At 36.6% G+C, this 25274-nt stretch overlaps 1 protein-coding gene across 3 annotated transcripts in view; it reads right to left on the bottom strand.

Annotated features, from left to right (window-relative positions):
* Positions 1 to 25274, bottom strand: part of ALG6 (ALG6 alpha-1,3-glucosyltransferase) — a 57663-nt gene that overhangs the window by 2063 nt on the left and 30326 nt on the right. For all 3 annotated transcript variants that reach the window (XM_030865820.2, XM_060304805.1, XM_060304810.1), the window contains 7 exons: positions 23878 to 24063; positions 23152 to 23287; positions 20314 to 20399; positions 18822 to 18906; positions 15559 to 15629; positions 5862 to 5930; positions 5531 to 5729 (listed from right to left, as the gene is read on the bottom strand). In XM_030865820.2, coding sequence (XP_030721680.1) covers positions 5531 to 5729; positions 5862 to 5930; positions 15559 to 15629; positions 18822 to 18906; positions 20314 to 20399; positions 23152 to 23287; positions 23878 to 24063 — 832 coding nt within the window. The remainder of the gene's footprint in view (positions 1 to 5530; positions 5730 to 5861; positions 5931 to 15558; positions 15630 to 18821; positions 18907 to 20313; positions 20400 to 23151; positions 23288 to 23877; positions 24064 to 25274) is intronic.

Raw genomic sequence — 25274 nt, forward strand, 5'->3', positions numbered from 1 at the left:
GTGTCTACCATATTGGACAATATATCTGTAGACTGTGAAACAGGACCAGCCAGACAAGGACATGGAAGCTGCTTAAGTAAATGTAGAAAACAAGCAGTGAGAAACAGTAGTGACTTCCATGAAGGAAGTGGGACATAAATGGAACCCTGAAAGATGCTTTAATGGCTAGATTATGACAGAATTGGTAAGACCTGTAAAGAGAGTAATGCAGTGATCATTCCAGATGGAAGAATGGGAAGGATGGAAGCCAAAAAGGCTTACAAACAGGTATAAATAGGCTGCAAATATCCTCCAAAGGGAAAATATAAGTCAATCTTAGGAATGAAAATGTCTGAAATGAAATCATCAAATCAAAAGTTTCAAACTTAAGAAATATGGGACTGAATGAAATGTCATGATACTATGATCCTGAATCAGTGTCAAACTCCAGCCATTACCCCATTTGTCTGCTCCTGCTTAGAAAAAAGTTTCCTAAAAGAGTTAACTATAACTTGCTGTGTCCAATTCTCCCTTTCATTAGTGAACCTGCACCAACTAGGCTTTCACTCCAATCACTCCAATGAAAGATCCATGATGACCTCCACTAAACTAAACCCAGTGCTCAATTCTTATTGCCTTATTTGATCTCTCAGCAGCATTTGAAATAATACATCACTGCCATCTTGAAACCCTTCCTTTGGCTTCCATGACATCATACTCTCCTGGTTTCCTCCCACCTCACTAGTTAATCTTTCTCAGACAACTTCACTGGTTCCTTCTCAATGTATAATCACATCTTTGGTGAGCTCATCCAGTGATGACTTTAGTCACAGTGACTTTAGTCACCGTCTATATACTGAAGACTCAAATTACTGTCTCCAGCCTGGACCTCTCCCCTAAACTCCAGACTCATATATCCAAGTTCTCCTTAAAATCTCCACTTGGGTATCTAATAAGCACCTAAAAGTAAGTGTGTGTGTGTGTGTGTATATATATATATATATATATATATATATATATATATATATATATGTATATAAACTATCCTCAATAAGATTAACAATTGACTTATCAGAAAATATGGATGCCACAAGACAGTAGGATGGACGATATTCAAATTGCTAAAAGAAATAGCAAAAATACCCTTCAAAACTGAAGGGGAAATTAACAAAACAAAGTCAATACATTTGAAAATACTGAAATAATACAAAGTATGTTCTCTAAATACATTAGAATTAAATTAGAATAGAAAAACATGAAGTAGTCAAGGAAATTCCCAAATATTTGGAAACTGAACAACAAAAGCCTAAATAATTCATGAGCCAAAGAAGAAATCAGAAGAAATGGACTATATTTTTAACTAAATTAAAAAACATATATTTCAAAGTTTATGGAATACTGCTTAAGAATGGCACAGGGGTTATATATGGGTTTGAATGACTATATAAAAATGGAAGAAAGGTCTAAAATCAACCACCTGAACTTTAAGAAACTAGATAAAAAAGTAAACCAGGGACTTCCCTGGTGGTCCGCTGGTTGAGACTCTGCACTCCCAATGCAGGGGACCCAGGTTCAATCCCTGGTCAGGGAACTAGATCCCACGTGCCACAACTAAGAGTCCACATGCTGCAACTAAAGATCCTGCATGCCGCAACTAAAGATCCCACATACCCCACACACCACAACAAAGATCCCACGTGCCACAGCTAAGACCCAGCGCAGGCAAATACATAAATATTTTTAAAAAGAAGAGTAAACCAAACCCAAGCATGAAAAAGGGTATATAAAAAAGGGTATATAAAAGGGTATATAAAAAGGGTAAATAAAATCAGTGACATAGAAAACAGAAAAACGAGAGAAAATCAATGACCAAAAGTTGGTTCTGCAAAAATATCAATGAAACTATCAAAATTTAGCTAGACTAACCAAGGCCAAGAGAGAAGGTACAAATTTCCCAAGTCAGGAATGAAAAAGGAACATCACTCCTTACCATACATAAAAATAAAAAGGATTATAAGGGAATATTATGAACAACTGTATGCCAACAAATTAGATAACATAGATGAAATGGACAAATTCTTAGACACACCACTGAAATTGTGTCAAGAAATACAGAAAGTCTGAATAGACCTATAACAAGAGATTGAATTAACCATTTTTAATTGAAGTACAGTTGATTTACAATATTGTTAGTTTCAGGTGTACAGCAAAGAGATTCAGTTATATATATTTTTTTCAGATTCTTTTCCATTATAGGTTATTACAAGACATTGAATATAGCTCCATGTGCTATACAGTAAATCCTTGTTGCTCCTCTATTTTATGTATGGTAATTTGTATCTGTTAATGCCATACTCCTATTTTATCCCTCTCTCCTGAATTAGTCATCTTTAAGATCCCACGAAGAAAGGTCCAGGAACAGGCGGATGGCTTCGCTGGTAAATTATACCAAATGTTTCTAGAACTAATACCAGTCCTTCGTAAACTCTTCCAAAAAGCAGAAAAGGAACACTTCCTAACTCATTCCATGAGGCAAGTACTAAGCCTGATTACAAAACCATACGAAGACATCACAAAAAGAAAACTACAGACCAATATCCCCCATGAATATAAGATGCAAAAGTCTTCTACAAAATACTAGCAAACCCGAGCAAGTGGCATATAAGTAAGGTTATATACCATGATCAAGTGGAACTCATCCCAAGAATGCAAGGTTAGTTCAATATACAAAAATCAATCAATGTAATATACCATATTGATAGAATAAAGGAAAACAACACATAATATCGTTAGACACAGGAAAAGCATTTGACAAAATCCAACAGCTTTTCATGAAAAAACATTCAAACTAGGAACAGAAGAGAACTCCCTAACCAAATAAAGGCCATCTATAAAAATCCCACAACTACATCATAGTTAATGTTGAAAGACTGGATGATTTCCCCTAAAATCTGAAGAAACGAAGATATCCACTCTTGCCAGTTGTAGTCAACACTGTACTGGAGCTGTCTAGCCAGGTAATTAAGCAAGGAAAAGAAATAAAAGGCATCCAGTTTTAAAGGGAAGACATAAAACTATCATGATTTACAGATGACATGATCTTGTATATAGAAGATCATAAGGAATTCACTAAAAACTTATAGTACAGAATACAAGTTCAGAATAAAAAAATCAATTGTATTTTTATGCAGTAGCAATGAACATTATGAAAACAAAATTAAGAAAACAATTCCACTTACAAAAGCATCGTAAAGAATAAAATACTTAGAAATGAATTTAACAAAAGAAGTGCGAGACCTGTACATTGAAAACTACAGAACATTGTTGAAGGAAATTAAAGAATAAATAAATGGAAATACATCCTATGTTCATAAGTTTGGAAGACTAAATCTTGCTAAGATGGCAATACTCCACAAATTTAAATACATATTCAAAGCAACCCCTATCAAAATCTCAGCTTGGTTTTTGGAGAAATTGATGAGCTGATCCTAAAAAGAATATGGAAATGCAAGGGACACAGAATAGCTGAAACAATCTTGAAAATGAATAACAAAGTTAGAGGACTCAATTTTCAATCCCAAAACTAACTATAAAACCACAGTAATCAAGACTGTGGTAGCAGCATAAGGATAATATAGATCAGTGATATAGAATTGAGAGTCTAGAAATAAACCCTTACGTTTAGGATCTGTTGATTTTCTACAAGGGTGCAAACACAATTCATTGGTGCTGGAACAACTGAATAAAGTTGGACTCCTACCTCATACCATACACAAAAATTAATTCAAAATGAATCAATGTCCTAAAGAGAATTAAAATTATAAAACTCTTAAAAAAAACATAAGAGTAAATCTTCATGACCTTTGGTTATATATAGATTCTGAGATATGACACCAAAAGCACAAACAACAGAAGAAATACTAGATATATTAAACTTCATAAAAATGAAAACTTTTGTGCTACAAACAATACCATCAAGAAAGTCAAAGAGCAACCCACAGAATGGGGGACAATATTTGCAATTTAGTAAGAGACCTGTATCAAGAATGTATAGAGAACTCTTACAATTCAAAAAAAAAAAAAAGACAACTAAAAATGAACAAAGGATGGGAATTCCCTGGTGGCCCAGTGGTTAGGACTCCGTGCTCTCACTGCCAAGGGCCTGGGTTCAATCCCTGGTTGGGGAGGTAAGGTGCCACAAGCTGTGCAGTGTGGCCAAAAAAAAAAAAAAAAAAAAAAAAAAGGGAGACAGACTTGAATAGCCATTTCTCCAAAGAAATTACAAAAAGATACTCAATATCATCAGTCACTAGGGAGTCACTAGGGAAATGCAAAAACCACAATGAGATACCATTTCACACCCACTTTGTATGGCTATAATAATGGAGGGGTATAATAAAAAAAAAGCCAATAACCAGTGCTGTCAAGGATGTGGAGAAATTGGAATCCTCATATATTGCTGGGGGGAATGTAGAATCATGCAGCACTTTGGAAGACAGGCAGTTTCTCAAAATGTTAAACACAGAATTACCACTCCTAGGTATATACTTGAAGGAAATGAAAACATGTGTGCACTGGTAAACTTAATACACAAATCTTCAGGGCAGCATTATTTATAACAGCCAAACAGTGGAAGCAAGCATCTACTGAAGAACAGATAAACAAAATGTGGTATATCCATATAATGGAATTGGCAATAAAAGGAATGAAGCATTGATACGTGCTACCACACAGATGAAAATCAAAAATGTGCTACGTGAAAGAAGCCAGTCATCAAAGACAACATTGTGTATGATTCCATGTTACAGACTGAACTGTGTCCCCACAAAATTCATATGTTGAAGCCCTAAGCCCCAATGTGACTGCATTTAGAGATGAGATTAAATTAAGGTTAAATGAAGTCCTAAGGCTGGGGCCCTAATCTGATAGGACTGATGTCCTTATAAGAAGAGAAAAAGACACCAAAGAATTCTCTCTCTCTACACACACACACACACACACACACACACACACACACACACACACACACACACACACACACACAAAAGAGGCCATATGAGGAGACAGCAAGGTCACCTACAAATCAGGAAGACAGGCCTCACCAGAAACCAATGCTGATGTCACCCTGATCTTGGACTTCTAGCCTCCAGAATTGTGAGAAAATAAATTTCTGTTGTTTAAGCTATCTGATGTGGTATTTTGCTATATCAGCCCTAAGGGACTAATGCATTCCATTTATATGAAATGTCCAAATAGGCAAATCTATGGAGACTGAAAGTAATTGGGTGGCTGTCCAAGGCTGAGGTTAGGGGTGAGGGTGGAATGGGGAATGACTGCTAAAGGACACAGGGTTTCTTTTTGGGGTGATGGAAAATAATCTAAAACTAGGTTAGGAGGATGGTTGTAAAACTCTGTGTACATACTTAAAACACGGAGTTGCATGCTTTAAATGGGTGAATTTTATGGGAATTATATCTCAAAAATTCTATAAAAGAAAAAAGATATTATAATAACTTTTTTAAAATAGTACCTTAAAAACTAAACAACTTACCAAATGTTGTATAATTCTGGGAAGAAATGTAAAACATGGAAAATATTTCCTAACAGAAATGGAAAAGGATTTCAACTGCAGTTCTTCTTCAGAAGTCTTTTCAAATATTGAAAAGGAGGTTGCACAAGCTATGAAAAATGCTATCACTGTCACAACTGAGGGCATTAGGAGTTCATCCTTCAATAGAAGAGGCAGCATACTATATGGGAAAACAGAAAAAACGTTAAAAAGAGAATTGTCAATTCAAACCATAATCACTTTGTAAAAAAGTTTTAAATGAGTTTATAAGTACTACACTGAAAATATTATACTGGAAATTGGTTTGACTCACCTAAATGTTGACACAAGTAAAAACCAAGTAGACATAAAAGGAATTTCCCTTAAAACTAAGCAGACTGGTCTAAAATGACAAAGAAAAATATGTTAATCTTAGAGAATATAATTTCAGTGCTTACATGTAAAAATATGAATACATTTTACCTGATTTTTGAGGTAGTAAGAAAAACACACACACACACATACACACACAAAATACTCCATAGGGACTACTGATTCAGTTTTTTATAACTATCAATGCAAACTAAATGAATCTAGACACAGAGAAGGTGTCAACTCCTCATAATAACTGGAAAACTTCTTCCAGTATCCATTAATGAAACATTTTTTCCCTATCATACAAACGCAGCTTAAAGAAAGGATCAAACAGAACTGAACATTCAGAGACAAAGAGCTTTTTCACATATTTCATCCTACTTGGTAAACATGAATATCCTACTTGGTACAGTGGTTTTCAAACTTCTTTTTTATGATCTTCCATATGACATAATGCTCAGCTAAGTTAAAAACTAAAAGACAGGATCATCATCTGCCACTGCAGAGAGGACAACAGAGGCAAGGAAGAATTATAAAGGGTTGATGATGGTAGAATAAAAGAAAAAAGGACAAAATGAGTAGGAAGAGGCTACATGAAAAGAACAATAGTGTAGGAAGAGGAAGCGTAACACCAGTAGATGGAACCACTGGCTTTATCAGAAAGCTGTGTAGGGTCATAGGTCCAAGCTCTGTGACCTCCTTAGTACTACCCCTGGTTGCATTACCTTCTGGATTCAACTGTGGCAATGCTCCAAAAGAAGGGTCTAGTCAGAAGACTTAAGTCCTACCTAGTCCCATCCCTGCCACTTACTTACTGTTTGACTTTGAACAAATGATTAATTTAACCTTTTTCTTATGTGTAAATGGAAATAATAACAATACCTTGGATTGTTAAGTAGTTGAAAGAACTCTTCTGTGAGTATTATCTAGTGTTTATTTTTTAGTAAAACAAGAATAAAATAACTTTGTACTAATGGTGGTAGTTGTTGAATAATTATTTTTGTTGTTATTATTATTGGTCTCCTTATTTTAAAAGGTTTAAGTATTCGCCTTTCTTAGAAGGATGACTCTTCCTCATGTCAGCTAGAATATAAGATGGGAGGCCTAGGTTTATAAACTGATTGAAAACTACTGCACTAAAAGAAAATACTAGAGGACTTTCAATTTCATTGCTTTATGCTTTTATAATTGGAATGTATTTTTGTTAATTACAAGCACACAGTAGGTGTTCAATAAACATTATTTTCTGTTTCTAGGTCTTAATTCTTTCCCACTTAATCATTCGGTATTCATTTACTGAACATAAGCATTTACTGAAAATGTAGTATGTAAAAGCACTGCTCTGAAAGGAATGCAGTGATGAATGTAACTCAGCCCTTAACTTCTAGGCACTTAATATTTATAATCAAGCTGCAAAATCGCCTACAACCTCAACCTCTTCTCTGAACCCTTCCTTTCACCACCTTGTTCAAAACAAATCCTGGTTCTCTCCCGCTAAGGAAAATGCTGCCCCTCTGCCCTGTCAATTGTGCCTGTTTTGCTATTGTTTCCACAGCCTTCAAACAATTTAAAGGCCCTGAGAAGGGACATAACCTCTTTGCTCTTCATCAGTACTTCCACACTACTCTCCCTCTCCCCACCTTAACAATTTCCAGCTTCGAATCTCCTGTCATCTGGCTGTATATCCCCTATTATTCCTCATCTTTGTTATCATCCACCAGCCTCAAGGATCACTTCACTCATTACTCAATAATTTCAACTTCTTACACACTGTCACTGTCTACAACCCTACTCATCTCAATTCTTGGCAATTTTAACGTACACATAGATGATCTTCCAACACCCAGACCTCTCATTTGCTGGAACTCTTCTCTTCTAGTGATCTCATCTTCAGTCCTGCACTTAGGGTCATATGCTAGACTGTAAGCCCTCCATAATCACAACTCATCAGTTGCATTCTGACTACTATCTCCTACCTTTTCAGTACTCCAACAATCCCCCCCCAAGACCTTCAATCCATTGTTCCTAGCACATTTTCACTTTGCCTCACTATTTTAATGACCTTTTCCCTTCTTACCCAGGTTAAATTCTAAGATCAATCATAATCACTCCCATGTATTCAATCTCAAATCCCAAGCAAATGAGTTATCCTCACTAGAGAAAACCATAAACCTGGAAATACCCAACTCTCCACCTGCACTTACTCTGGCCTTACTGAGCAACTGCTCTGGAGGAAAACATTTACCCGCACTAACTATTCTCACTTTAAATACATGATCATGATATTCAAGTGTCCAGCAATTAGTATATATTTCCCTAGTCTGTTCATACTCTGTGTCTCCTTACAAAGATAATTCCACCTTCTCCTCTCTTCTCATATTCCCAACAGCCCTAACCCACTCTTTCCTAATGACTTTGTCCTCCATTTCAATAAGAAAACTAAAGCAATTAAGAGAGAACTTTCACAGATGTCACCATCACATCTACTCTCTTCCCAGCATCTGTACTGATACAGTGTGTTCCCTCTTTTTATTAAGATGAATGATTCATGCATCTGTCCACAGCCAATCCTTCCATCTGTGCTCTAGATCCTACTCCACCTCTGTCTCTGAAGGACACTGCTCCAGCAACTCTTACCTCTCCTGTAACATCAATGTTCCCTCTTACTGACCATTCCCATGCCATTATCTCTCCTATCTGAAAACAAATAACAAACCTCTTTGACCCCACTTTCTCTACCAGTTATTGCTTAATTTCTCTGCTCTCCTTTTTGGCAAAACTCATCTAAAGAACTGCCTACCTATCTCACACCATATACAAAACTGAACTCAAAATGGATCAAAAACCTAAATATAAGAGCTAAATCCATAAGTTCTTAGAAGAAATATGAGGGTAAATATTACCTTGGATTTGGCAATAGTTTGTTAGATACAACATCAAAAGCACAAGCAACAAAAGAAAGAACAGATAAATTGGATTTCATCAAATTAAAAATTCTGTGCATCAAAGAACACTATCAAGAAAATCCAAAGAATGGAAGAAAGTATTTGTTAATCGTATATCTGATAAAGGTTTAATATCCAGAATATATAAAGAACTTCTAAAACTCAACAAGAAAGAGAAACAACCACTTAAAAATTGGACAAAGGATTTAAGTATTAGGCATTTCGCTGAAGAAGATATACATATTGCCAACAAGGACATAAAAAGATGCTCAACATCATTAGTCTTTAGAGAAACGCAAATGAGAACCAGAATGAGATACTACTTCACACCTACTATGATGGCAAAAACAATAACAGACAATAACAAGTGCTGACAAGGATGCAGAGAAATTGGAACACTTATAATTACTGGTGACAATGTAAAATGGTATAGCTACTGTGGAAATTAGTTTGGTGGTTCCACAGTAAGTTTACAGAATTATTATATGACCCAGAAATTCCACTCCTGGAGACCCAAGAGAACTGAAAACAAGTGTTCAAACAAAAACGTATACGTGAATGTTCATAGTGGCACTATTCTCAATAGCCAAAAGGTGAAAACAACTCAAAATGTCCATCAACTGATGCATGGACAAACAAAATGTAGTATATCCATATGATGCAGTATTATTCAGGCATAAAAATGAAGTACCAATACACAGTACAACATGGATGACTTTGAAAATATTATGCTAAGTGAAACAGGTCAGAAACAAAAGGCCACATATTTTATGATTCCATTTATATGAAATATCCAAATCAGGCAAATCCACAGAGACAAAGTAGATTAGTGGTTACAAGGATTAGGGGAAGGGGAGAACAGGGAATGACTGCTTACTGGGTACAGGGTTTCCTTCTAGGGTGACGAAAGTATTCTGTAAGTAGACAGTGGTGGTGGTTATACAACATTGTGAATGTACTAATAGTGTATTTCACCATTTTATATATATATATATATATATATAAAATATATACTTAAATATATATATATATATATATTTTAAAGAATCATCTATACTTATCTTCAATTCTTCTCTTCTCATTATGTCTTAAACCCACCCCAATCAGGCTCTTCCCTGCATCACTCTACCAACACTAGCCTTTTCTAAGTGACCTAGAAAAGTCACTTTTCATCAGTGACTTCCATTTCACTATGGCAAATAGTCTATTCTTAACCCTCATCTTATTTGACCTATTAACAGCATCTGATACAACTGATCACATCATGTCCTTCTTTCCCCAGTTTTATTGAGATGTAACTGACGTATAACATTGCACAATGTGAACAAAGTGTACAATGTGATGATATAGGTATATATTGCAAAATGATTACCACAATAAGGTTCATTAACACATCCATCAACTTAAAGTTACCTTTTGTGTGTGTGTGTGCCCTTGTGTGTGTCTGTGGTGACAACTTTTAAGATCTACTCTCCTGGCAACTTTCAAGTATACAATACAGTAAGTCCCCTACATACGAACAAGTTCCATAGTGAGACCACGTTTGTAGTCCGATTTGTTTGTTAGGTCCAACAAAGTTAGCCTAGGTACCCAACTAACACAATCAGCTATATAGTACCATACTATAATAGGTTTATAATACTTTTCACACAAATAATACATTAAAAAAACAAACACAAAAAATAAGGAAAATATTTTTAATCTTATAGTACAGTACCTTGAAAAGTACAGTAGTACAGTACAACAGCCGGCATACAGGGGCTGGCATCGAGTGAACAGGCAAGAAGAATTACTGACTGGAGGAGGGAGAAAAGGTGGGAGATGGTAGAGCTGAAGGATCGTCAGCAACAGGAGACAGAGGGCAAGCTGCAATTTCACTCACACGTGACGCTGAAGGAATGCACATTCGCATCCTTGAAAGTTCACAACTTGAAGGTTCGTATGTAGGGGACTTGTTAACTTTTGCTAACTACAGCCAGCTACAGTGTATGCTGTACATTAGATCCCCAGAACTTAGTCATCTCATAACTGTAAGTTTGTACTCTTTAACCACCTTCCCCCATTTCCCCCCCACCCCAACTCAGGCAACCACCAACTTACTCTGTTTCTGTGAGTTTAGTTTCAATGCCTTTATGTCTTAACATTCCTCATTTAAGTGAGCTCATACAGTATTTGTCTTTCTCTCTGTCTGACTTACTTCATTTAGCATAATGCCCTCAAGGTTCATCCATGTTGTTGCAAATGTCCTTCCATTTTTTTTCTTTGGCCACGCCACGGCATGGCAGTGGGATCTTGGTTCCCCAGCCAGGGATTGGAACTGTGCCCCCTGCAGTGGAAACGTGGAGTCTTAACCACTGGAGGAAGGAAGTCCCCAGGATTTCCTTCCTTTTCTATGGCTGAATAATATTCCTCTGTGTGTGTTGGAGGGGGGAGTAATACGCCACTTTCTGTATTCATCTGTTGACAGGCACTTCCATGTTTCCATGTCTCGGCTGTTGCAAGTAATGCTGTGAAGAACTAGGGGGTAAAGATGTCTCTTCAAGACAGTAATTTCATTTACTTCAGAAATATTGCTGGGTCATATGGTAGCTCTATTTTTAATTTTCTGAAAAACCTCCATACTGTTTTCCATAGTGACTGCGCCAATTTACATTCCCACCAGTAGTGCACAGGGTTCTCTTTTCTCCACATCCTCATCAGCACTTGTTATCTCGTCTTTTTTTTTTATAAATTTATTGATTGATTGATTGATTTTTGGCTACGTTGGGTCTTTGTTGCTGTGTGCGGGCTTTCTCTAGTTGCGCGAGCGGGGGCTACTCTTCGTTGCGGTATGCGGGCTTCTCATTGCGGTGGCTTCTCTTGTTGCAGAGCACAGGCTTTAGGCATGCAGGCTTCAGTAGCTGTGGCACTTGGGCTCAGCAGTTGTGGCTCACAGGCTCTAGAGCGCAGGCTCAGTAGTTGTGGCACACGGGCTTAGTTGCTCCGTGGCATGTGGGATCTTCTCAGACCAGCGCTTGAACCCATGTCCTCTGCATTGGCAGGCAGATTCTTAACCACTGCACCACCAGGGAAGTCCCTCTTGTCCTTTTGATAAGAGCCATTCTAACAGGTGTGAGGTGATATCTCACTGTGGTTTTGATTTGCATTTCCCCGATGATTAGTGATGTTGAGCACCTTCTCATGTACCTGTTGGCCATCTGTATGCCTTCTTTAGAAAAATGTCTATTCAGGTCCTTTGGATTATTTGTTTTTTCTACTACTGAGTTGTATAAGTTCATTATATATTTTGGATAATTAACCCTTTATCAGATACATGGTTTACAAATATTTTCTGCCATTCCACAGGTTGCCTTTTCATTTTTTTTTTTTTTTTTTTTGCGTTATGTGGGCCTCTCACTGTTGTGGCCTCTCCCATTGCGGAGCACAGGCTCCGGACGCACAGGCTCAGGGGCCATGGCTCACGGGCCCAGCCACTCCGCGGCATGTGGGATCCTCCCGGACCGGGGCACGAACCCGTGTCCCCTGTATCGGCAGGCGGACTCTCAACCACTGCACCACCAGGGAAGGCCGCCTTTTCATTTTGATATTTCTTTTGCTGTGCCGAAACTTTTTAGTGTGATGCTGTCCCAATTATTTATTTTTGCTTTTGTTCCTTCTGCTTTTGGTGTCATATCCAAAACATCATTGCCAAGAACAATGTCAAGGAGCTTCTCCCTTATGTTTTCTTCTACAAGTTTTACAGCTTCAGTCCTTACATTTAAGTCTAAGCCATTTCAAGTTAATTTTTGTCAGTGGTGTAAGACAGCGGACCTTGTTATCCTGAAAATTCCTTCTTCACTCAGCTTCCAGGACACCAACTCTTGTGGTTTGCATCCTACCTCGTTGGCCATTCCCATTTGCCTCTTCTCCCAGACCTCTTAATATTGTGTGGCCCAGAACTCAGTCTCTGGTATTCTTCTCTGTCTATACTCACTTCCTTGGTTATCTCATCTAGTCTCATGACTATAAATGTCATCTCTACTGAGAAATTACTAATTTTATGTCTCTGGCTCAGTCTCTCTCTGGACTCCACTCATATATCCAACCCAGACTTGTATTTAAATACTAACTCAACACCTCCACTTGATGTCCAAAGACACGTCCAACACTGAACTTGGGAACCTCCCACCTTGTTCACATCTAGTGTAATCCTGCTCCACTTGCAGTCTTCCCCATTTCAGTCAATGGCCACTCCATCCTTCCCGTTCCAGGCCAAAAACCATGAACACACCTTTGATTTTTCTCTTTCTCTCACATGCTATATCCAAATCGTCGGGAAACATTCAGGCTCTAGTGACCACTTCTCACCTCTTCCACTATTACGATCTTGGTCCCCATCGCCACCATCGCTCAACCTGGATAATGGTGATTGCCTTCTAAATGGTCTCTGTGTTTTCTACCCTTGCTCTGTACAATCTGTTCTTGACCTGCCACCAGAATGATCATTTTATTTTTTAACAGCTTTATTGAGGTATAACTGATATACAATTAACTGTACATATTTAACATGTATAATTTGATAAGCAAAGTGATCCTTTTAAAACATCAAGTCACGGGACTTCCTTGGTGGTGCAGTGGTTCAGAATCCGCCTGCCAATGCAGGGGACACACGTTTCAATCCCTGGTCCAGGAAGATCCCACATGCTGTGGAGCTACTAAGCCCGCACGCCACAACTACTGAGCCCGCGTGACACAACTACTGAAGCCCGCGCACCCTGGAGCCCGTGCTCTGCAACAAAGAGAAGCCACCTTAATGAGAAGCCCATGCACCGCAACAAAGAGTAGCCCCTGCTCGCTGCAACTAGAGAGAAATCCTGTGTGCAGCAACAAAGACCCAACGCAGCCAAAAATAAAAAATAAACAAAACAAAAAAAACACATCAAGTCAGATCATGCGTCTTCCTCAAAATCCTTCCATGGCTCCCCGTTTCCTTCAGAATAAAAGCCAAAGTTCCCAATATGGCCTACAAGATCCTATATAATTTACATGCCTGTTACCTCTTTAACTTCACCTCCTATTACTTCCTACATTGACAACTGCACTCTGGCCACACAGGCCATTCTGTTGTTCCCTAAACATATCAGTAATACTCCCATCTAAGGGCCTTGGCACTGGCTGTCTAGAATGTTATTCTCCCAGATATCTCCTCCAGTCCACTCAAGTATCCACTCAAGTATCTCCTCAACAAGGCCTACCTTGACATCCTTGTTTAAAACTGCAACCTGCACTTACTCCTGTAACCCCAGCTCCAGTACTCCCAACTTCCCTTATCCTCTTTTATGTATCCTTCATGACTTTTATTACCTGCTAACACATTATTTAATTTCTTATTTTTATTTAATTATTAGTGTCTGTCCTTGAGAATGAAAGCTAAGAAAGTAGGAATTTTTGTCTGTTTTGTTCACAGATATATCCCAGGTGCATAGAACAGTATCTGGCAAATAGTAGGCCCTCAATAAATATTTATTGGGTGAAATATTTGTTTAATGATAGCTTAGCTGGAACCAGGTCAAGAGGAACTTTAAAATATTTGATCAAAATTATATTAAAGTCATGCACTGTTATGAATAATCTAGGTACAGTTGTAGAGTATGAACTTCCAGAAATTCAGGGCCCACGAGCTAATGTGAATGGTCAGATTATAGGTCACTCACTGATCGAGCTCCTTTCTCTGGAGTAGGAATCCTGGGGAAGATTATACATGTTTGAAAGCAATACCTCTCCATAGTTCCATCCCCTGGCACTAGGGATTTGCATAGGGTCAGCCTAGCCTCACATAACAGTGGTCAGATCTAACTCAAGTTTAGACTTCAGGGGATGAAATTAAGCTGCCCTTCCAGTCTGCAATGGTACGAGACTATTTTTTTCAGAGGAAAGAAGGCTTTCCCATAGGCCAGCCCCACCTACTATAAAGCTCTGCACTAAGGTTTTAGTTCAAAGCTCCACCTAATAAAAGCAATACACCCTTCCATTTGTCATTAGTCATTTCATACATGCATCTTCCACAGGAACCTAGCAAACACAGGGTGAGGGGTGTGGCAGGCATGGGTGGGACTGATCTTGGGCAGGATTCAAGTATTCCAATGTGTTCTGGGCAAATACTATTTTAATATTGGGATAATATACCCCCAACTGCCACTCAATTTCTATGAAGAACAGGAAAAAATTTTAATGCTCCTAAAAAAAAGGAGTGTGGTTAGGGATTGCCAATAGGGTCTAAACAAAGGTTTTGACTGAAGAACTAAAAAGGAGGCAACATATAAAAGCCTCTAAAGAGGTTGATGGAGAGAACAGGCCATTGAATAGATGTGGAAATGAATGAAATGAAAAAGGCAAAGAAGACACACAGGCTCCAACCTAAGTAGAGCCTCTTTGGAAGACAGTTTTTATTAGCATATAGAAAATATAAATGAAAAAAATAGGAAGAAATAAGATATCAGAAATTATTCCATAAAATTTCATCAGTTTAAAATATATCATAAAGAAGTAAAATTGTAAGAGATCATCATTCTGGAAAACATGTGATTTTATGAATTGATTTTATGAAATTATGTAACATTTGCATAGTTTTGATTTGCACTTAGGTGATTAAATGTAAGTAATAAATTTATTTACATATTATAAACACATCACAATAAACAAATAAAATATACTTGAAACATTTTTACTTACAATGATACCAAAAGAATGGACTTTTCATGTACTTGGAAAGAAAATAGAAAGAATGACAGTGCACAGCTAACCTTAAGGAAAAAGGGGACAAAATCAGATATAACAACTTACAAAATATAATATCAATTTAATTATGAATCTGACTAAAAATCATTTCAAGTAAAATTTTAAAGTTTAATATAGCTTGTAGCTAGAAGGAAAATATATACACAACTCTAATGTGCATAATATTTTATTCAAATTTAATAATCAAAATATTTTGAAAAATAATTATTATAAAGCTATACCTAACCATCTACAACAAGTTCATTGAGTCTCAGTTATTAATAACAAAACTACTAAATAATCCAGACACAACAATCATACCTTCATCCTCCCTTGGAATCTCTGACAATTTAAATTAAAAAGCATGAAGGACAAGTAAGTCAAAATCTAAAACTGGCAAAGTAAATCCATTTTAGTGTTTTTAAAATGTGCACTTCAATAAAATATATTCAATGTTCTATAAAGTAATCACTTGTTATTTGGGATTTTAAATTAATAATGACTTAGATCTATTTTCAGGAGTTTATATTCTGCATATTAGACATTTATCTATATACATCCAATCTAGTTGCTCAAACAAAAAACCTGGATCACTATCTTGTACATGCTATACATCCAATCCATCAGCAAATCCTACCTACACCATCTCCCAAATACAATATCCACTGACTTCTCTCCACTCCCCTCTGCTGATGGTGGCAGAGGAGTGGTCTAAGCCACGCCCACCTTTCTGCTTGGCCACTGCAATAACCTCCCAGCTGGTAATGCTCCTGCCCCCGACAATCCATTCTCCATTTAGCCACCATATCAGATCATGTAATTTCCCTGTTTAAAATCCTCCAATAGCTTCCCATTACACTTAGAATAAAATCCGAACTCCTACATAATCTGGGTCCTGCCTTCCTCTTCCAGTCTTTCTTACTGTCTCCCTCACTCATTTCACACCAGCCACTTCATATTTGTCCCTTTAATGCTTTGAACATGCCAAATGTGTTCCTGCCTGGAGAAAAAACTTGCTTTTGTCAAGTCAGAGCCCAGATCTTCTTGTAATTGGTTCCTTCTGATCAATCAGTCATTCAGTTCCAGGATGAAATGTCACTTCCCTAGAGAGGCCTTCCCTTACTCAATCTGAAGTAGTACCCCGCTAACCAAACCCCACCAGCCCTCTTTTCACATAATACTATTTTCTTCATAATCCTCATCACTCCCAGATATTTTCCTGTTAACTGATTTATTTTGTTTATTGTTGTTCTCCTGCCACTAGCATGAATGTCCCCCAATTAAGAGAGCAGGGATATTAGCTGTCATTCATTTATATGCCAATTCCTAGAAGAGGACCTGACACATTAGAGGGCACTTAATAAATACTACTTGAAAAGATATAGATAAAAGTAACTTTGCTGCTATAGATATATTAGTATTCATACTATCAATTACCTTAATTATAGACCTATATTAAGAAATAATTCAATCTAAATTGAAAGGAAAAAAACACTTTAAAATAATTATAATGGGAAATGTTTTAAAGCTCTCAGAAGTATTCAATAAGAATTTAAAACATTATCAACAAAAATAAAAATAAGTCATTAATGTCTTTTTTATTTTTTAAACACAATGTCTGGTATTAAAACACAATAAACTAAATAAAATTAGGAAATTAAGAGAAAGAAAATGCTTTTTCTGCTTTATAATCCTAAAAGTAATCATCTCTAACACTGCTAGTTACCGAAACTCTGAAATTCCATTCCATCATCTTTGAAATATACCTTTATTTAGCATGATAAATAACCATTTTACATAAGCTTGCAAATATTTCAAGTTAGGGCTACTGAAGACGTCAAAATATTACTAACCACATCCCTCCTATTCTAAACATTCTATAGAATATTAACTATAGATGACTTACTATGCTCAGAGTTCATTCACAGAATGAAACAACAGACATCATCAATAAAAAGGTAACTTTAAAAAAGAGGAACATGAATCTTTTTGCACTGTGGAACCGATAAGCACTTTTGAAATATTTGACTGACATGCTCTGTTCTGGCTTGTTTTTAGAATGCAATATAAATAAGTGGCAGGCCCAGAATTGAAACCCCAATTTCTAAAATGTTGTCCCTTTAGGGAATTTCCTGGCAGTTCAGTGAGTAGGACTCCATACTTTCACTGCCGAGGGCCTGGGTTCAATCCCTGGTGAGGGGAACTAAGGTCTCGCAAGCTGCGTGGCATGGCCAAAAATTTTTTTTAAATAATAAAAAATAAAAGGTTGTCCCTTTATAAGTCCACTAAGACTGACTGTTTTCATAAACTAACTCTTCTTGATATTTTAAAAGGATATCCTTTAAATGTCATTTTATAGACCAAGGTACACAGGAACAAATTCTAAATACCACAGAAATACAACCAGGAGGAATCTGTAAACCCACGCAGAGAAACCCTAAAATATAAAATATATACCCGATCCATGTTCCAACTGATACAAGTCATGTTCCTAAAACAGAGATCTGTTCCCTCTCCTTCTCCAAAATCTTTTTTGCTCCTCTCGCACACAAATCAGACTCCAAATTTTTCAGCCCAGCATCCAAGCTCTTACATAATTTGATTCTTTCTGACTCTTCTCTCTCACTATATCCTCTCCTAACCTCAACACACACATACCCACGTAAAAGTTACACAAATTTCATTGGTTAATAGCTGTTCCCAGATCATTCCCTATCCTCTCCCACATCTGTACCTTCAAGCTCTTCCTCCTGTCTCGAACTCTCCTGTTACATAACCACCTATTCCAAATCTTGCCCAGCTTTCAAAATTTGGCTCTGATCCCACTTGCTTTAAGAAATAGGCTAAAATCTGCCCTCAAAGTAATATCTCCTTTTCCCACACTATCACAGCACTCCATTGTACCTGACAGAACTTAATACCGTCTGCTTTAGAGCATAATAATTTAAACATGTCTATCACTACTGTTTTCTTCTTTGTATCCCCTCACTGACCACCACAAAGAAATTAAATAGTTGTTGAATTAAACTGAAAGATTCTGATTGCTCAGCCTAGTGCAAAACAGCACCTAAGTATGTCAGACACTCAGTGTTTGCCAAATAAATGAATGTCTTATGTCTCAATCCAATGATCCTGTTCAAAGCAGGAAAATAATTATCTGTATTTTTAAAAGATCAATTGCAGCAAGAATTAAGTATCTAAAGTAATGAGAAACTTACCAGAGTAAATTTGAATCCTCTGGGAGAGGGGTGAAGTGTCAATTTTATACATGCAGGAAGCAGGCTCAAAAATGTAAAACAAAAGCTAAAAAATTAATAAAAATTAGACATTTGTTTTCTTTATAAAGGTATATAGCTAAAACAAAGAAACAATTTTTTAATGTAAGGGTCACATTACTTATCAACTTAAGTTGATTTCAAATTAAAGTTTTTATGTATTAAATAATAAATTCAAGACCAAATAACATTTTAATAAAATCCACACACTGAAATATGTACACACTTTAATATATACATGATTATATAAAATAGAACAAAATTTTATAGAACTAAATATTGCTTATGTTTTTTTAGTACTTAGCATCAATTATGGAAAAGATACAAAGATAGCTAAAAGTCAATTATCAAACAAGAAAACATAACCAGGTATAAAGAGACAATGCTATATTTGTAACACAAATATTCATAAAAGTTACTCAAAAGAGAACCTCTTTGGCCCTCAATTTCACAAAAGTTGATTATCTGATTTTCAAACCCATGATAAATCAGAAAGAACAAGCTAGAAAGAGAGTGGGAAGCTGCTAGAGCTTCTCCTTGTGATGGTTGATGGGCAAGGAGGAAAAAAGAACTCAACAAGCAGAGGAGTCTGGAGCCACTTAGTACCAAGGCAAACAGTCTTTGAAAGCCCTGAAAACAAGTATTATAATGCAAAACAATAACTAATTTTCCCACTTGAGGAGGCTTTGTGGCTTCAGCTCGACTAGTCTGCTTCCTGTTACGGTGGGCTACAAAGGATACTCTCCAACCAAAAGAACTGGAGGAAACAGAAAGGCAGCACACACACACATACACACACCTCCCGGTTATTCAAACACTAATGTTGGTGCTGCTGTGAAGAGATCTGCAGATGTAATTAAAGTCCCTATTCAATTGATTTTAAGTTAATCAAAAGGGTGCGGCCTTGGGTGGTGCCTGAATCACCCGGAAGCCCTTTAAAAGGCTTAGGCCTTCCCTGAGATCAGACTCCAAACAGCAGTGGGGTCAGTACAGCTCTTCCTTCCCTCTAGACTGCCCCTCCTGAATGTCTGTCTTATGGACTGGCATTCAGTTTGCTTAGCCAGTCCCCCACAATTGTATAAGCCAATTCCTCATAATAAATTCACACACACATACACACACACAGTGATCTCCTACTCATTCTCCTTCTCTGGTCGACCCTGACTGATACACCGCTGAAAATTATGACTCTTCAAGGTTATGTTAAATCATGTTTAATATACTGTTTAAGGAAGACAGAAGTAGGTAACAGTAACTTTCACATAAAATGTTTCAAATAAAAAAGTTCTGTTATACAGAGCAATGAGTTTACATTATGTGGACTATTCACTGATGAAGACTACCTTACTCCCTATGATGGCAGATAAATGAGGTATTGCCACGACACTTTTAGAGTAGCTTATAAAACACTATATACAAACTTGGTGTCTCTTACCTGATCATTAACTGGATGTGATGTGGCAGAATATCCCTGATCTTCAGAAAGACACTGAAGGTGCACCAAACATTGGCTACTTTATCCTTAAAAGAAATTTGTTAGTTTTACATTCTAGTATAATTGAAAGAAATTTTAAACTCCATGAAGTACAGCCCATAATCTCTAAATAGATAAACTTTGGGGTCATGAGAAGCGCTTGTTCACAACTTCATAACTAAGTTGATTAAACTCTCTAAGGAACACATACACACACATTTTTCGCAATAGGAGGTGATCTAGCCAACCATAATTTAGATGCGCCCAAGAAATACTTAATATTTTTCGAAGAGCAGCACATTATTCCTAAATACTGAAGTTATTCATCTTTGGAAATTAGTTTCTAAGAAATCTTTACTTCATCTAATGTAGAACACATATTGTTTGACCCATTTTACCACACACCTTAAATCAGAGTAATCTATTAGCTAATCTCCAAAATATACAAACAGCTCATGGAGCTCAATATCAAAAAAACAAACAACCCAATTAAAAAATGGGCAGAAGACCTAAATAGACATTTCACCAAAGAAGACATACAGATGGCCAAGAGGCACATGAAAAGATGCTCAACATCTCTAATTATTACAGAAATGCAAATCAAAACTACAATGAGGTTATCACCTCACACCAGTCAGAATGGCCATCATCAAGAAACCTAAAAACAGTAAATGCTAGAGAGGGTGTGGAGAAAAGGGAAACCTCTTGCACTGTTCGTGGGAATGTAAATTGATACAGCCACTGCGGAGAACAGTATGGAGGTTCCTTAAAAAACTAAAAGTAGAACTACCATATGACCCATCAATCTCACTACTGGGCATATACCCAGAGAAGACCATAATTCAAAAGAACACATGTACCCCAATGTTCATTGCAGCACTATTTACAGTAGCCAGGACATGGAAACAACCTAAATATCCAATGACAGATGAATGGATAAAGAAGATACATATATACAATGGAGTATTACTCAGTTATAAAAAGGAATGAAGTTGCATCATTTGTAAAGATGTGGATGGACCTAGAGTCTGTCATACAGAGTGAAGTAAGCCAGAAAGAAAAACAAATACTGTATATTAACACATATATGTGGAATCTAGAAAAATGGTACAGATGAAACTATTTGCAGGGCAGGAATAGAGACACAGACATATAGAGAATGGACATGTGGACACAGAGGGGAAGGGGAGGGACAAATTGGGAGATTAGGATTGACATATATACACTCTACCATGTGTAAAACAGATAGCTAGTGGGAACATGCTATAAAGCACAGGAAGCTCAGCTCAGTGCTCTGTGACGACCCAGATGGGTGGGATTGTGGGGAGAGTGGGAAAGAGGTACAAGAGCGAGGGGATACAGGTATACATATAGCTGATTCACTTCATTGTGCAACAGAAACTAACACAACATTGTAAAGCAATTATACTCCAATTAAAAACAAACAAATAAAAAGAAAGTAACTATCACCGGCAACTGTACCATCCTACTTCCCTCTGTCGGGCCAATGAAATTGCTCTTCAGATTTTGAGGGCAACGAGTGAGTGAAGGTAACCAACAGCACCATCAAAAGTGTATGACACTCATTTTTATACTTATCATGATAAATACCATTTCTGAAATACTAGGTTAGCCAAAAAGTTCGTTTGCGTTTTCTGTAAAATATTATGGAAAACCCTGAACAAACTTTTTGGCCAACCCAATAGAAGGCAAGGCAAATAACCAGGCAGCTTACATGGAGAACTAAACTCTTCTTTATATAGGTATTAAGGTTAGAGGATATATAAAGAAGTTAGGAGCACAATTCTCAAAGTTCAAATTACAGCTCTGCCATGCAAAAGCTATATGAATCTCTGACCTCCGTTTTCTGATCTGTAAAGTGGGTATAACAGCTACTTCAGCACTATGGTTAAGGATCAAATAAAATTACATGTGAAGTGCCTGGTACCTAGTAAGAAAGTGGTGGTGATAGCAATAGTGTTTATTTATGATTATCAGTACTATCACTATCATCATCCCCATTGACATACAGGGCACACACTTCTGTTCCTTCACAACACCAAATTCTTTCTTAGCCTCTTTCAAAATGCTGGTTCCATCCTCCCACAGATCCACTGAAAAATACTCTATAGCATTTCATATACTCAAAAACTAGAAAGATATATATGCTTTTCTAATTCTTTTTAAAAGAAATATTTATTCAAAAGCAAATTATCTATAAATATGTTGTCTCTGTCTAACTTTATTAAAAGACCTTTTTGTTTCAGAAAAATGGTTTGTTTAATTTAATTACTAACTCTAAATCAAATTATCCATGCAATAAAAATTTAACAAGAGTGATTAAGCTGGCATTAAATGAAATGAAATGAATGATTCTCATTAAAAATTACTATGGATGAAAGCTATATACCTCATAAGGAATTATGAGATCTTTCTGAAGCAAACATGATTATTAGTTTAATAAATAATTTCCTAGGACTAAAAAAAGAATATAAACCAAAAAAACCCCACAAAGCTGTTACCTTTGTAGCTGCAACTTCTCATGCTGTCTTTCATTATGAACCCTATTTCATTAGAAAAATGTATAACTGAATTATGGATCTCAGGATGACATAAATATTACCTATTTGTACAATGTACTGGAAAATGCCAGATGAGCTATAGCTTAGGTACCACATTAAATAACTGGCAAGGAATGACTGCAGGAGGAGAGCAGCTGAAGTGCTTCTACATGAAATCCCCAAAGGTCACAGGGAAGGTACTGTAACAGAAAGGAGCGAGAGAAGTTTTTAAACATGCCTCAAATAATCCACGATCAACTGGGAAGAGTCTTCTTAGAACTTGCAGGGTTTGTTCCCTTTCTGTAAAGAATGGCAGCCAGCAGAGAATGAAGGAAGCCACAACAGTACAAGCCAGTTTAATCAACAACACAAACCTAGAACAAAAACAAAGGGAACTGGTAAGATAGGGAGAGGTTAGTAATTCTGAGAAATCAATCTGCGTCTCATTACTATAAATATAATAAATGCAAATGTATAGTAATGTATAGTAAAAATGTATAGTAAAAATTTATGCCACCAATACGGGTTTAAGATGAGAGTCTACTTAAATCAGAGTTAAGAAATTCACAACTATTAAGATGTGCAATTCCCCAACATGAAGACTATCACCATCCTTCTTAACATTTAACTTAGATGCCATTCCTATGCAGCTATGAAGAAAAATGTCAAATTGGGATGTATTTCTAATAAGTATATAATGTAATATGCTCTAAAGGGATGAAATCCTACAGCAATGTTCTAACAAGCCAATTCACATTACCTCCAGTAAATATACATCGGTCAAAATATTTCTCTAGTTAGGAAGATTTAAAATACAATAATATAGAACATGACTTGATCTCTCTTTCCATTTACTCCATAGCCACCAACACATTAATCAGAAATCACCAGAAGGCAAAGGTAAGTATGCCAAATAAATTATCTGAAGTAATTTTTTGAATTCTGTTGTTTAAAAGACACTCACCCTTTTCCTTTGAGGCCTTTCTTAAAACACTTGCCAAGTAAAAAACAAAAAAATGGCAAGGAGTGGTAAAGTTCCATCTGCTTATAATTTATAGCTAAGCAAAACGCCAGGGACCCCAGCAGGTCCCAGTCGTAAGATACTCCAAGAACACCCCATAAGGCAAAGCCAAGACTCACAGAATTATATATGTTCCTGTGTCAAGGAATTATCTCAATAATTAAAAGAGACAGATTTTGCATTTTATAGAACATTTTTCTTATGTGATTTTGTAATGACACATTAAAATGAAAACGATTTCTAAATAAAAGCTGAAAAGTATTGAATTGATAAACAAATTTGAAATTATATGTAGTGGCTTCAAATATATTAAATCTACTACTAAACAGAGTAACTGATTTGTTTAGGTTTAAAAGAGCTCTAAATAGTTAACACATAGCTTTGTTTTCTGCTAGGCTATTTCACAATATTACTATAACACATACCAAAATCAATGTTCCAAAAGTTAAAAAAAACCACCAAACTTACTGATATCACTATTTTTCCTCTATAATATGCATCAATGATATAAATTAATATATGTGCTTGATTAGAAACTAATAACACTTATATGAAAACAATATCACAACTAGATTTTCAGTTGAAAACGGTGAGCTGAGTACTCATGTTTACCTCCTCTCCTTCCTGAGACCCCCTTAAAATGATAGGGAATTTTTTAAAGTATAAATTCACAGCCATAAAGGGAACAGGAAGACGCATTACAAGAGATGAAGATTTCAACACATTTCTAGAAGATGGAAAGAGGACAGAGAAGTGGCAACAAATAAACTAGAAGAAGCCACAGCTTAGTGAATGCACAGAGGAAGCTCAGGCTAGCAAGGAGCCAATCCACCCTACAAGCCCCAGAGAATTGTGGAAACAAGCAGGTTGGAGTGCTTGAGTATGTTGAAGAGAAAACAAGAGGATGCACTGAAAACTCCTAGATGGAGATGTCAAATCCCACCTCAGTCCTTTGCAAAGATTATCTGGCAGCCAAAACATTTACTACCAGGCAACAAAAGAAGGAATATTTCTCCAAAGAAATGGAATAAACTATCTGAGCAACTAGTGTAGAAGTCAACACTATAGTATAAATTCCTCCACACTGTGACATTTAAGGATCCCAGAGTACTGGCCAGAATCCTGCCATGTACCCTATAGTGGACCAAATGTATAGAAAGCTCACATGCAGCTTTCTCTTCTGCCTTATTCTTAGAATAAATACACCAGGATCAAATAGACATATAAGGAACACCTATGACAGAAAAAGGACCAAAGTGAAGAGGAGAAAAGACTGACCCCTAGGAGAATGGAAATAATTCAGGGAACAGTGGGGAAAAAAAAGAGTAAACTGAAATTTA

Source organism: Globicephala melas, chromosome 1, assembly GCF_963455315.2.
Source record: "Globicephala melas chromosome 1, mGloMel1.2, whole genome shotgun sequence".
Lineage (NCBI taxonomy): Eukaryota > Metazoa > Chordata > Mammalia > Artiodactyla > Delphinidae > Globicephala > Globicephala melas.